The sequence below is a fragment of the Lissotriton vulgaris genome, chromosome 1_1 (assembly GCF_964263255.1).
Source record: "Lissotriton vulgaris chromosome 1_1, aLisVul1.2, whole genome shotgun sequence".
Classification (NCBI taxonomy): Eukaryota; Metazoa; Chordata; class Amphibia; order Caudata; family Salamandridae; genus Lissotriton; species Lissotriton vulgaris.
In genome coordinates, this window is record NC_141685.1 from 1,821,975,910 (window position 1) to 1,821,989,997 (window position 14,088).

At 47.9% G+C, this 14,088-nt stretch overlaps 1 protein-coding gene across 1 annotated transcript in view; it reads left to right on the top strand.

The window, feature by feature from the left end:
* The first annotated feature begins 12,204 nt into the window (after positions 1–12,204).
* Positions 12,205–14,088, top strand: part of LOC147751276 (tyrosine 3-monooxygenase-like) — a 309,602-nt gene continuing 307,718 nt past the window's right edge. The window contains exon 1 of the mRNA XM_086933182.1: positions 12,205–12,294. Within this exon, the coding sequence (XP_086789308.1) occupies positions 12,205–12,294 (90 nt within the window). The remainder of the gene's footprint in view (positions 12,295–14,088) is intronic.

Consider the following 14,088-nt stretch of genomic DNA (forward strand, 5'->3'; position numbering starts at 1 on the left):
CGCAGTGTGAAGGAGTAGGGGTGCTGTTGAAGGTACAGGGGTGGCCTTGGTGGAAGGAGCTGGTGGCGTGGTAGCTGGGTAAGTGAGACGCCAGAGCGGGCTGGGCCTGGGCTGACTGGGCGGTGCAGCCTTTTCCGGGCGCCGCAGCCGAATGTGTGGAGGCGCCTGGTGGGACTCGGGCTGTAGGGTCGCTTGGGGCGCAGGGTCGAGGTGGTGCTCCCTGAGTGCCCTGGGCGGCTGCTGGACTACCTCTTGGTGCTGGGGGAGCGCTTCCTTGGGGTCTTCGGGGCACCGGCTGGACTGGACTTAGCAGACAGGCGGGGTCTGAGGGCCACAGGAGACCTCTCGGCTACGAGGGAGGTGGAGGTGGCGCTGCTTTGGGAGCAAAGTGAGGCTGACCACAGCTGGTGGTTCACCAAGCAGTCAGGAAAGGCCCCGGGACTGTTGGAGTGGCCTGGGAAGTTTTCAGACAGAGAGCCCACACGAGGTGCTGTGTACTGTTGGAGTGGCACTAAACATTACCTGAGAGCAATCCACGGACGGGGGACGTGTTTCGCCATAACTGGATACTAGTGGTGCATACCCACATACAAGCGGTGGAACTGTCCTAATGTGTTCTATCAGCTAAACAGATGGCTACTGAGGGGGTGCGAGTGACTACCAATGAGATAGAGATTGCTGAACGGATCGTTTGTGTGGATGTGACATTGAGCGGTTTGCGACATTAAGTGGCTCCCACCACCAGGATGGGCAAATCAGACCCCAAACAGGCAAAGTTACAATTTGAAAATAAGCGTGGCACTCGTGCCACTGATGGGATGGGTGAACAGGCCGAGACGCGGAATACCTTGGGACTGGCGGAGAGTGCGGAAGACAACACCAGGACCATATTACTGGAACTGCAAGCTGGCATGAAAACGATAGACAGCAAAATTGATGCGCTAGCGATTCCCGCTAGACCCCGCCGACCGGCGTAGACACCGAGTACCTACTCAATACTGCCGAATATCGCTCTCCTCGACAACCTTTTCCCCATATTGTGTGAGGTCGACAAACCCACCTAATTTGAGGTACCGTCATGCACCAAGGATCTAATCCTCCAACTCCCCACTCATTCTTTGCTAATTGGGACGGATTGCTGAATTCCACAGCAATTGTATGAATTCAAGACAGGCATGCTTTATAATACTGTCCTGAAGATGATGCCACACATCTGAGTTTCGGCATCGAACGTCAACACCTATGTACCATATGTCTCTTAAAAATTTAGAATGTATTGCACAATGGTACCTTGATTGAATTAAGTCTGTCTACTTAATACTAGGAAACAGACTGCTTTGCCCGTTTTTGCATAAAAATTCCTGTTTTGTCTTGTTCTGTTTGGGTCATAGGCTGTGCCCCCTTGAGATTACCTCTCAAATCTGTGTTATTATTAATACTTGTCAAAATAAAACTCTGTCAGGCTAGACAAAGAAGATACTGTCTATTTAGCGTATGTTGATTCAAACGCTCAATTTCCTTGTTCTAGGGACCCCTGTCTTTAGTAACAAGCGACCAGACTAGATATGGTCAAAAAGAAGGTGGATAAACACAAACATAGACTACATGTACTAGAAAACCGCATGTCTGACACGCATGATGCGCAGGCTGAATCGCGGACGCAGATCCTACAGATGGAAAAAATACTGGATATTGGACTATCGGAATCCACTCCTATATCCAAAATGGAGACGTTCATATATGGCCTCTTGCGAGAGCTCTTTGGATCTGTACTCTCCACTGTGATGATTGTAGAGCGGGCACATCGCTCGCTGGGACCAAGACCAAATCAAATCAAATCAAATCAAATAAGACTTTATTTCGGTTAATATTTCAAACCATAAAAAGTACATGCATTGATTACATTTTCAAAATTGCACAACAATACATTATTAAAAACATTATACACAAATATCGTTAAAAATCATCATGATTGTTAGTTAGCAAAAGTGTCCTACTGGTCCTGATCATAGATCTAAGCAAGTTCTTATTCTCAGTGCAAGTTTTAAAAACGACAAAATATGGAGTACACAATCCTGGTGCAGGAGCTGCAAATACATGAGGGCAGGTCTAATTTGTTTAAAATCCAATGTTCTCAGCAAATCAACAAGAAAGTAACGTCTGGGATAATCATAAAACCTACATAAAAATATAAAATGTAGCATGTCCTGAGGAGACTTCCCGTCGCAGCCACAGGGAGCTACAAGTTTGCTAAAAATGTCTGATTTGGGTCTTATTAAGAGCTGCTGAAAAGTGTTAAATCTGAACCTGGTCAGCAAGAACTTTTCATGTGAGCTAAAGGCGCAAGCCAGGTAGGGCTCCATTCCACCACACGACTTTAGCATGATAAACTTTCTGACACTTGGTTTCAGCACTTCCACACTTTCTCTGTCCGCCAATTTAAACTTGAGAAAGGCTCTTTTGACCGCTGTTATGTCCCCCTTCACAATGCCACTCGGATGGGAGAACAGTTTAGGGCACCCCAGCATTTCAAAGCAAGATTTCAAGTATTTTAGCCAGGGGATGCGCATACAGCTATCCTGAGATGTTACATCCCGTACAATCTGGTGAGTGAGTGGTATCTCTTTGTTAAGCCACAGAGAGACCCAGCAGGTCAGGGGCTTCAGTGCAAGATTATCGCATAAAAACGGTGTCCCTAACTCCTCATGCACAACAAGGTTCGGGGTACTCGCGGGAACACATAGTAATCGTTTAAAAAAGGTGTTTTCGATAACCTGTAATTGAGTATTTGACACATAGCCCCACAGTTCACTACCGTATACTGCCGTCGCTACAGACTTGGCATTATATAACTTAATCATTGCAGTTATTGGTTTCTTTCCTATCTTTTTCACAAGATTAAGGATAGTTCCATTAACCCTCAACATATCATTTTTCTTCTTCACCAGATGAGGGGCCCAACTTAACTTCGAGTCAAATAGCACACCCAGATAGGAAAAAGTCTCTGTTACCGGAATGGGGCTGTCATCAAGCTTAAATACAAAGTTCTTTCTTGGGCGTTGGCCAACCTGCATTATATAGGACTTGGAATTATTGACCATTAAATCCCTATCAGACATGAAAACATTAAAAGCAGTTAAAAGTGCCTGAAGCCCCTTCTCCGTACGCGAAATTAAAACCGCGTCATCCGCGTATAACAGCACAGGGATGCCCCTTCTTCCTACTCTAGGGCAGTCAGCCTGTATAGATTGTAGAGCTGCATCCAAATCGTTAATATAAAAATTAAAAAGAAAAGGGGCAAGAATACATCCCTGACGTACTCCTTTATTTATCATAAACTTGTCAGTGGTGTCCCCATTAGATGAATATCTTACATTGGCACTAGTTTGATGGTGCATATCCACCAGGAAGTCGACAATCCCAATGTCGACTCCCCTCGCCCTCATGTATTGCCACAGCCTCCCCCTGTTAACACAGTCAAAGGCTGATGACAGGTCCATGAAGGCGAGGTGGATCGTGCCCTTCTGGGCCACCGTGTATTTGCTGAGTATGAGGAATAAATTAAGACACTGAGTAATCGTAGATCTGCCCTCACAGAATCCATATTGAGATATAGACATGACATTATTTGCAGTTGCCCAACTAGTGATTCTCCTCAACAGAACTCTCCCGATAACTTTAACCTTTGAATCAATTAGGGAGATTGGACGGTAGCACGATGGGCTACCCCTGTCTCCCTTTTTGAAAACCGGGACAATGGTTGACACCCCCCAGGTCACTGGGCATCCTACCACTGTGGCAGCATTAAAAACCGCCAACAGGATAGGGGCCCAGAAGTGTGGTCTGGACTTAAATAAATCAGGGGGGATGCCATCTGGGCCGGGAGCTTTGTTTGATGTCAGACCTTCTATGGCTTCTAACACTTCGCCACACTCAAACCTAAGTACTCCTTTAGATTCACTGGGATAGCTCTCACCAGTACCAGGGTTGGCTGAAAAATACAGAGATTCAAAGTGACGAAACCAGTCCTCTTTCATTATACAGCACTCCAACCCATCCCCCGGTTGTTCTGACAGGAATGGTTTTTTTACTAACTGCCAGAACTTCGTGCTACTATTTAAAGTTTCTGGGTCCAAAAGCTCATTCCAGGCCTCCACACGCAAAGTCTCCTTATGTGTTTTAAGGGAGGACTTATAAACTTTGCGGCAGAGTCGGATATTCTCCTGGTTCCGTGGTACATCTGCCAATGCTGCCTTCAGGTTACGGGCAGCTTTTGAGCACTCTTGGTTAAACCACCTTGGCCCGCATTTCTCTAAGTTTCCCTTAGATGGTTTCGTGAGTAACCCTGACACTTTCCCAGCCAGAGCTTGATACGCATTAAGGACCCCCACCGGATCTGTCCCTGTACAGTTAGCAATTTCATCTGCACAGGATTCCTCTATAGTTTTATACAGAAGGTCTGGGGTGATAGTTGACCACTTTAAGCGCCGCCTCCCCTCAGACGTAGTCAGATTGCTTTCAAGGCGTAAGGGCATGACATCTGAGAGGCCAAAACCCCTGAGACATACCACAAGGGGGTTATGATCACTAAACTCACTTTTGCTAATATCAAAGGATTCTAAGAAAGGCAACAAAACTTCAGAAAATAGCATGTGGTCAATAAAGGTGCCTCTACCATGCCCCTTAAAAGTCGGAGTGTCAAAGCTTTTACCGGGATCTCTAATTTCCATGCCCATTGTTAAAACTAAATCATTCATCATGGAATTACAAAATTCACCCTCTGCTGTATGAGCAAAATGTAGCCCATCTGCTCTATTGCAGTTTAGATCCCGTATACATTTCCTAAGGGGATCGCCACAGAGGTGCACATTGAAATCTCCCATGACCATTAGATTAAGGCTGTGTTTCTTCATGGAGACATTAATATATTCATCTAGTACAGTCAGTTCGTTAAGTGCTAAGGTGGTATTAGTAGCATTGTAAAAGTTAACCAGTCCAACCCTATTACTTTTGGCAGACAAAACAATACCCTGGACACATAAACGTTGGACATTAATGGTGAGGATACTTGAGGTTATCAGAACAGAAACAAAGATCACCAATCCTCCCTTTGGTCTTCCTCTGTTAGATGAAGTTGCTGGCACAGAGAACGCTTTATAACCTTCTAAGAACATTTCACACTCCACATCCCAAGTCTCTTGGAGACAGATAACCTTAAATTGTTTAATGAAGGAAACCCATTTTTCATCTGCCATTTTAGTTGCTAGACCCGCAACATTCCAAGACACAATATTCATACATTTATTGGGCTCCTGTGGGTTGGTAGAGTCAATATTGCATGTAAGTTCAGCTACATTTAATCCATCCTTGCCCACAGGTACTTTATGTCAGTCACACATATCAAGACCGGACAAGAGTTCGTATCTGTTATGTGTGTTGACATTATAGGCCATCTGGCGTTGCCCACCAATATCAAGTCTGTTCCCTGGGTTAGATGGAAAACCTAGCCCGCCAGAATTGACTACATTGTATGTAAATTGCAACCCATTATTCCCAATGTTCGGGGTCAGAGTATCAAACCGAGATGTTGGCCTACTCAGTTGTGGGGATGCCGTACAAAGGTGAGCATAAAAATAGCCCAGTGGACGAACACAAATACTACCCTCATTGTAAACCAAGGATGCAGCTCTCAGCAGCACAGTTGCCACATGTTGGGGGTGTCTAAAATTAACCACAATGCAATCCCCATTTCCCACTTTGTTAGAAGGCCCTACCCAGTTTACCCTTCTAACTAGCGTTATCTGATCTGAGTACCCAACAGGGAAACCACAGTTCTTATTTAGCCATGAGACTGTCTTGTTTTTTAGTGAGTCATATGACTCGCCATATGGAGATGCCGGATGGGTGCCAACTGCAGGGACATTTGTTAGGACCACCACAAAAGGCGCACAATCCGGAGGAAGATTTAAATAGCGGTTTCTTCTGTCAGGTCTAGAGTCTATCTTGTTACTTGTAATTGGAGGTGAGCCTACCCGTGGCTGCGGGATTCCTGTTTTAGGTTGGGGGAGACTAACAGGGGCTGGCCGCTGGGGTCTATTCCCTAGTGTATTCTGTGCACCTGCCGGATTGACTACTGGTGGCACATTTTTCCCCTGTACAGCTTGGGTGGACCTTATTTCTTTAAGTATAGTGCTAATATCTCCAGCGGCCTTTTGCTGCGCGGAGAGAAGCCCCCCAAGCCTGTCTACTTCTTTTACAAGGGAATCGATTTTTTCCACTAGTGGTTTGAGGGCCTCCTCTATCTTCATCCCCAAGCTGGTCTTCATAATTGAGATTAAGGCAGTAAACTGCTCATTAGTAATGTTAATACTGGCATTCTGCTTGGGGGGGCCTGAATCAGCTCCCGTGAACACAAAGGGATTGTTAGCTGCTGCCCAGATGTTATCAGTAGTGTGGGTAGGGTTTGCTGCCGCTAAATTGCTAGTTGGTTGTGCCCCTTTACGTGATGCCGTCTTTCTACACTGCCTGAATGGCCTCTTCTTGGGTGATACCCCTCGCTCGCTTCACTATTTATATCGGGTAGCTCCCTCTCTCCTGAATGTACCATTGCCACAACATTTATAGTGTTGGGTGTTTGTGTCAGCATACATGTTGATGGGATGGCTGGTGGCTGCTCATGTGCCCTCAGAGGGGGCGTTTCTATATTGGACAGACTAGCCCTGTTAATAGCCTCTGTGTCTTGTACATCAATCAGGGGATCATCCTGTGTACATACTGTGGTGTCTCCTCTCCCCAATGAGGCACGTCGATCGCTATTTATCTGGGCGACCTTTTTAACCATATAGTTATCAATGGCAATCTGTCCCAGTGGCATGTTGCCTACTTTAGCCTTTGACATTGAGCTAGTAAAATACACACAATAAGAAGATAAACAGTGCTAATTCAGAACCATACCAGTTGTAGGCACAATGTTTAAAATGTCTCAGTTGCTACTGGGAATCAACAATCAACAAAAAGGGGCCTACCCAGTCCAAGCAGCGTTTCTGGCCCAGACCAGACTCCTCAGGCCTCGGAGGGCCACAGAGGGCCCGCCCTTTGCCCGGGCTTCGCCCGGCGCTGCCCGCGCGCGTCCCGCGGGACGGGAGGCGTTCCAGTCTTTATTTGCGCCTCCGGGCGCCGCTTCTGACGTCCCGGGTGCGCCTCTGTCGCTGGGGCACCTGGGAACTGTGGTCTGCTGGTGGCGTGGACTGCTGGTGGACCGGCCGTTTCCCTCACGGCGCTCGCTGGTCAACAGGTGGGTAAGTAACAGAGCCGTTGCCCTCACGGCGATGCTTGCCGGTCAAAGAATGCCCCCCACAGAGCGCTCGGCGCTCCGGTCTTTATTTGCGCCTCCGGGCGCCGCCTCTGACGTCCCGGGTGCGCCTCTGTCGCTGGGGCACCTGGGAACTGTGGTCTGCTGGTGGCGTGGACTGCTGGTGGACCGGCCGTTTCCCTCACGGCGCTCGCTGGTCAACAGGTGGGTAAGTAACAGAGCCGTTGCCCTCACGGCGATGCTTGCCGGTCAAAGAATGCCCCCCACAGAGCGCTCGGCGCTCCGGTCTTTATTTGCGCCTCCGGGCGCCGCCTCTGACGTCCCGGGTGCGCCTCTGTCGCTGGGGCACCTGGGAACTGTGGTCTGCTGGTGGCGTGGACTGCTGGTGGACCGGCCGTTTCCCTCACGGCGCTCGCTGGTCAACAGGTGGGTAAGTAACAGAGCCGTTGCCCTCACGGCGATGCTTGCCGGTCAAAGAATGCCCCCCACAGAGCGCTCGGCGCTCCGGTCTTTATTTGCGCCTCCGGGCGCCGCCTCTGACGTCCCGGGTGCGCCTCTGTCGCTGGGGCACCTGGGAACTGTGGTCTGCTGGTGGCGTGGACTGCTGGTGGACCGGCCGTTTCCCTCACGGCGCTCGCTGGTCAACAGGTGGGTAAGTAACAGAGCCGTTGCCCTCACGGCGATGCTTGCCGGTCAAAGAATGCCCCCCACAGAGCGCTCGGCGCTCCGGTCTTTATTTGCGCCTCCGGGCGCCGCCTCTGACGTCCCGGGTGCGCCTCTGTCGCTGGGGCACCTGGGAACTGTGGTCTGCTGGTGGCGTGGACTGCTGGTGGACCGGCCGTTTCCCTCACGGCGCTCGCTGGTCAACAGGTGGGTAAGTAACAGAGCCGTTGCCCTCACGGCGATGCTTGCCGGTCAAAGAATGCCCCCCACAGAGCGCTCGGCGCCCCGGTCTTTATTTGCGCCGCCTCTGACGTCCCGGGTGCGCCTCTGTCGCTGGGGCACCTGGGAACTGTGGTCTGCTGGTGGCGTGGACTGCTGGTGGACTGGCCGTTTCCCTCACGGCGCTCGCTGGTCAACAGGTGGGTAAGTAACAGAGCCGTTGCCCTCACGGCGATGCTTGCCGGTCAAAGAATGCCCCAAGACCAAAACCTGGTGCACCACCACGCCCGATTATTGCGTGTCCTCTAAATTATGCTGACAGGGATGCTGTGCTGAGAGAGGCTAGGGCCAAAGACCCAGTTGTTTATAAAGGGGACACGTTGTCTTTATTCCCAGATTATACTCTGGTGGTGCAGGCGGCAAGGAGAGAATTCGTACCAGTGAAGAAACTGCTGAGGGCCGCCGCGGTACCGTACGCCATGTTATACCCAGCCAAATTGAAAATTACTCATGAGGAACAGTCAAATTTTTTTACAGATGTAAGTCGGCTTTGAAGTTTACTAAACATATCTGTAAGAACAGACCGCGACAGAATGCACAGGATGAAGCGGTTGTGGAGTCGGTACTGGACGAGGCAGACTAATGGATATGAAGATGACTTTAAATTGATACCTGTTTAAGTGACTGGCTTCTCCCTGACTAGATTGGGATTGGTTGCAAAATTTGACTGATTTATGGTTTGGGCGGAATGGGGTGTGGGTGGCAAAGGCACACTAGCACTGAACGCCATATGTACTGGGGGTAGCTGTTACGTATTGATCAAAGAATGCTATTATGGGGTATGCAGGGGGCTGAATAACGATACTCCGGCGGTCGCACTCCGGTGCATGTACTCGTCGTCGAACCTCTTCCCCTAGCGGGTGTTCCCCGAGTGTTGCAATGGGTAGTTCAGGGCGATGTTCAACGGTTGGGGGGCTGGATCCAGTCTCGACCTAATTGGGAGGTTGGAGTGGGAGGTGGGAGGGGGGTGGACGAGGGGAGTTCTGGGTTGTTTTTTGTTCTATTTTGTAACACATCTGTCATGGTACACGTTGGTGCACATTTAGCGATAAACTGGGTGGGACTGCTGCAATTTGTCATGACTGATGCCCCTTTGAGGCTGATTAAGAAGCGACTAGACAAAGAAACACTGTAAAAGATGGGAGATAGATATAAGATGTTTACTTGGAATGTTCGTGGCCTCAATTCACCTAAAAAAGTGTGACAGGTGATGGCATATTTGAATCGTCACATGATACACGTTGCTTTATTGCAGGAAACGCATTTGACGAAACATACAGAACGTGGCATTGCGGGTAGGAGGGCAGGTTTTAAACTGGCAGCGTCATATTCTTCCTATGTGAGAGGAGTAATGATCTTGGTCAAAAGAGGGGTGGAGTTTCAGCCGATATATACGTTTGTGGATGAGGACGGTAGGTGTGCAATGGTGTATGGCAAGATGAGTGGTAAATTGATTGCTATAATTAATATGTACGGACCAATCATGGATGGCCCGAATTGTTTAGCCCGCATGTATGGGGTGTTGAGAGATTGGCCGGAGGCTCCTGTAATAAGGGGGGGAGATCTGAATACATACCCGAACGCTGAACTGGATAAGTCTAATCCCATTTCTCACCCCTAAGGTTGCTAGGAGTATTGTATGTGCCATGGAGGAATTTGATCTGTGTGATGCTTGGAGAAAGCGACAACCCCAGGTGAGGGAAGGTACGCACACGACACCGTTTCATGGTAGTTGGTCGCGATTGGACTATTGGCTGGTAGGGACGGAGATTATGGACTGGGTGGAGGAGGTATCGACTCTTGCTAGAACGTTGTCGGATCATAACCCGGTGCGGCTGGATGTGGTGATCCCGACAGCTGTGCATCGCCCCTTTACTTGGCGCTTGTGGTCTGAGGCGCTGCTTGACCCAATATATGAGATGGTAGTGCGGGAGGCAATAGTACAATATTTCACACTTAATAAGGGCACGGTATATGATGCTTCTACACTTTGTGAGACCTTTAAGGTCACGATTAGAGGGGTTTGTATCAGTACTGAAGCGGGCATTCTGAGGGATTTAAGAACTCAACTGCAAAACACTGAGGCTGCGTTGCAGGAGCTAGAACACAGGCACTCGGAGGCCCGGGGGCAGATAAGCTAGCTCGTATACAGGAGTTGCTTAAGGAGTATGATGAGCTAGCTGACACAGAGATAAAATACCTATCGTGCAGACACACAGCCCAAAGATATAGAGAGGGAGGATGACCCGGACGTACATTGGCGTTTAAAATTAAGGAGCATCTTGAACAGCCGCACATAGATATAATAGTGGATGAGCAGGGGGGGGCATCATCATCCAACTGCCATTATGGAACAATTTCGGAACTTCTACACTGATCTATATACATCACGGTTGGCTGCTTCGGAGGCAGAATTCGAGTCATATCTAGAGGACATTGCGTGCACCTGGCTTTCAGATGCGCACAGGGTGTATTTGTGTGTTCCTATAGACGAGCAGGATGTCAAGACTGTGATTTTGGCATTATCTAATGGTAAGGCACCTGGACCTGACGGGCTAGAGTTTTATAAGAAATATGCAGTTCTTCTTGCGCCGCATCTTTTGGAGATGTATGCTGAAGTATATGACTCGGGGAAATTACCGCCGTCCCTAAGACAGGCATTGATGATTACTCTACTTAAAAAAGACAAGCCCCCGAACAAGTGTGACTCTTACCATCTGCTGTCATTGATCAACATTGATGCCAAAATATTGGCTAAGATTCTGGCGACCAGGCTACAACCCCTGATGCAATGTCTGGTACTGCCCGATCAATCGGGTTTTATACCTGAGAAATCTACTTCGCACAATCTCCGAACTGTTTTCTCCATGTTTCACATTCTTGAACCCACCTTGTCAGCGGCGGCAGTGTTGTTAGATGCTGCCAAAGCATTTGACTTGGTAGAATGGTAGTATATGCATTATATATTGTGGCGTATGGGTTTTCCACCTTTGTTCCTGCAGTGGATAATGGTACTCTACACAGAACCGACTGCGAGAGTGAGGGTAAGGGTCTTACCTCTGAACCATTTCACATAGAGAGGGGTAAACGCCAGGGGTGTCCCCTTTCACCGGTATTGATTGCTGTTGTGTTGGAACCCTTAGCTTGTGTCATTAGGCAGCGACACAGGGAGACTGCGCTCAATTTCAATTACCGACCGGTAGCCATTTCGCTTTTTATGCGATGACATGGTTCTTTTTGTGCGTAAGCCCACTAGATATCTGCCACGGTTGCTCCGGGAGTACGTTCGATTTGGCCGCCTATTGGGCTTGTATATAAACTGGGATAAATCGTTTATAATCCAGCTGAAGACATCTACTGCGCAACCTGATTTAGAGTTCCCACTGGTATGGTCGACAGACCCGGTCAAGTACCTAGGAGTTTGGGTCCATTGACATCCGAATATAGTAGTCAAGTAGAATTTTGGGAGAGCATACACGGAGTTAGCGAACCAGGTGGATAAATGGATTTCGCTGCCGTTATCATTGGCGGATCGTATTGCACTTTTCAAGATGGTGATACTGCCACGGTTCCTATATCTTTTTATTAACATCCCAGTGGTGTTAACGATGGGATTCTTCAAAAATCTTCGCAGTCAGGTGCTCCGATTGGTGTGGGGGGGCAAAAGTGCTCATGTGCAATGGTCGATCCTCACTAAGCGGTATGAGAAAGGAGGGTTCAGGGCACCAGACTTTTATGCGTATTATTTAAGTGCGCAGGCCAAATTTGTGTTCTATTGGTACAGACCGTATGCGTTTACTCCTCATGATGCGGTGGAGGAAGGAGATACTGCCCCGGTTCCACTACACAGTGTGATCACTCATCGGACGCGTGGCACTCCGAGAACGGAAATAAACTCAGTGGATACCACTATCACCGCCTGGCAGAAGATAGGACATCTAGCACGGAAAATGCCGTTGTACGCACCAAATATGTATTTGGAGCATCATGCTGCCATGTCTGTAACATACGAAGCACCGTCAATGCGTTTGCTGCACGAGGTAGGTCTCCGGCGCATGCTTGATGTTCATCCGGATGGTTCGTTCATTACACAGAATGACCTGCAGTATGTCAGCGGCCAATCGTTACTATTCAGGTTTGCGATTCATTATCTGCGGCAGGTGGCTAGGATACACTACACCACTTATCCACAAGAACCTCCCACATTGCTGTCTTTGCAGTTTGCACTCACTACCCCTACTAATAAGAGACTGATATCCAAACTTTATAAGATGATTAAAGATAAAAGTGAAGGCGTTTCAGAAGGGAGCTGGGAAAGATGGAATGAATGTTTGCCTGGTCCGATTTCGGAGGCGGACTGGAAATATGTCTGTGGATTGACAGGGACTCTCAGCATGAATGAAAATTTGCGAATTACACATTTTAAATACACACACTAAGTGTATTATACTCCTGTACCATTGCACAGGCATGGGTTGCATATATCTGATAGATGTGTGAGTTGTGGACAGGAAAATGCAGATTTTCTGCATTTAGCTTGGAGTTGTCAGAAGGTGTTTGAGTTCTGGGAAGCGGTAGTGGGACATTTGAAAAAAAAGGCAGCCGTGGAACTTCAGTGTACTCCACTTATATGTTTGCTATGCTGCGTAACGCACATCAAGGGAGTGAGTGGTAAATTTGCGCATCTGGCTTGGTTACTAGCGGCACGGAGAGTGGCGATTGTGTGGGGGCAGACGCCGGCCGAAAATCAACATGTGGATAAAAGATTTGGTATACTGTAGAGACAATCTGGAAACATATGCGGAAGAGCTACCAACCATTTTGAGACCAAGAGACATTTGGGAGCCACTGTGACTCTATTTGCTCAGTAAAAGTGAGTGATGTTATGACTAGAAGGGGATCAGGGGGGCGGGCCATATGGCGAGCAATGATGGATGTAGAGCCCAGTCACGACTATACAATCCAGGATTGTATCATGTCAAAGATGTGATTCTTTTGGTTTTATTTTAATTTCCTTTCTCATTTCATTTGTTGTCTTGATTTGATGGGGATTATTATATTCCGGATATATGGAGAACTGTACTTTCGGTTCTAGTGGAATATGGTTAATATTTTGTCATATGTGTCATGCAGATTCACTGGGGAAACTATTATGCACGTCTTGTTGTTTACCTTTTTTTTACAATAAAAGCTTAAATTTAAAAAAAACTATGATAGGCTTTATAATTTATTTACGAAAAAGCATTTGCTGAGCAATTGTGTTCCGGAGAAGTTACATCAGAACCTGGAAGACCAAGTTCCACTGTCTCCTCAAGAGTTGGGGAAGAAGGCAGATCATTGGGTCAAGACAAGAGTGGCCAAAACAAATGGGTTGCTAAGCCCCCCATCCCCAAGGGAAAGAAAGTGATCATGCAAAAGACAAAAACAAAGTCTTCTAAAGATCCCCAAAAACCGGGTGGATCCGAAATAATACACAGTCTAAGGGTGGGTACCAGGCTAAGAACTGGTATCCCCAAAAGGCTTGGTCCTTTGATTATAAAACTAATGGGCACCGAATTGGACACCCTAGCAGTACAAATAAAAATAATGTTTCTAGTACTTCTTCAGCAAATTTAGTGGTAAGTCTATAGGTGGGAGCCCAGGTGAGCCCTGACTATGTCAGAGAGCTCATTGAGAAACTCTAGTCTCAGAGGGTGGGGTAGATGTTGCTGTCATGGCTGTCTGGTCCATTAACGTGGAGAAATACAGACAACAGTGACATATTAATGTGTGAAGGTTGTTGCACTGAGGGATACAGGTGCAAGTGTCACCATGGTGACTGAAAAACTGATAGC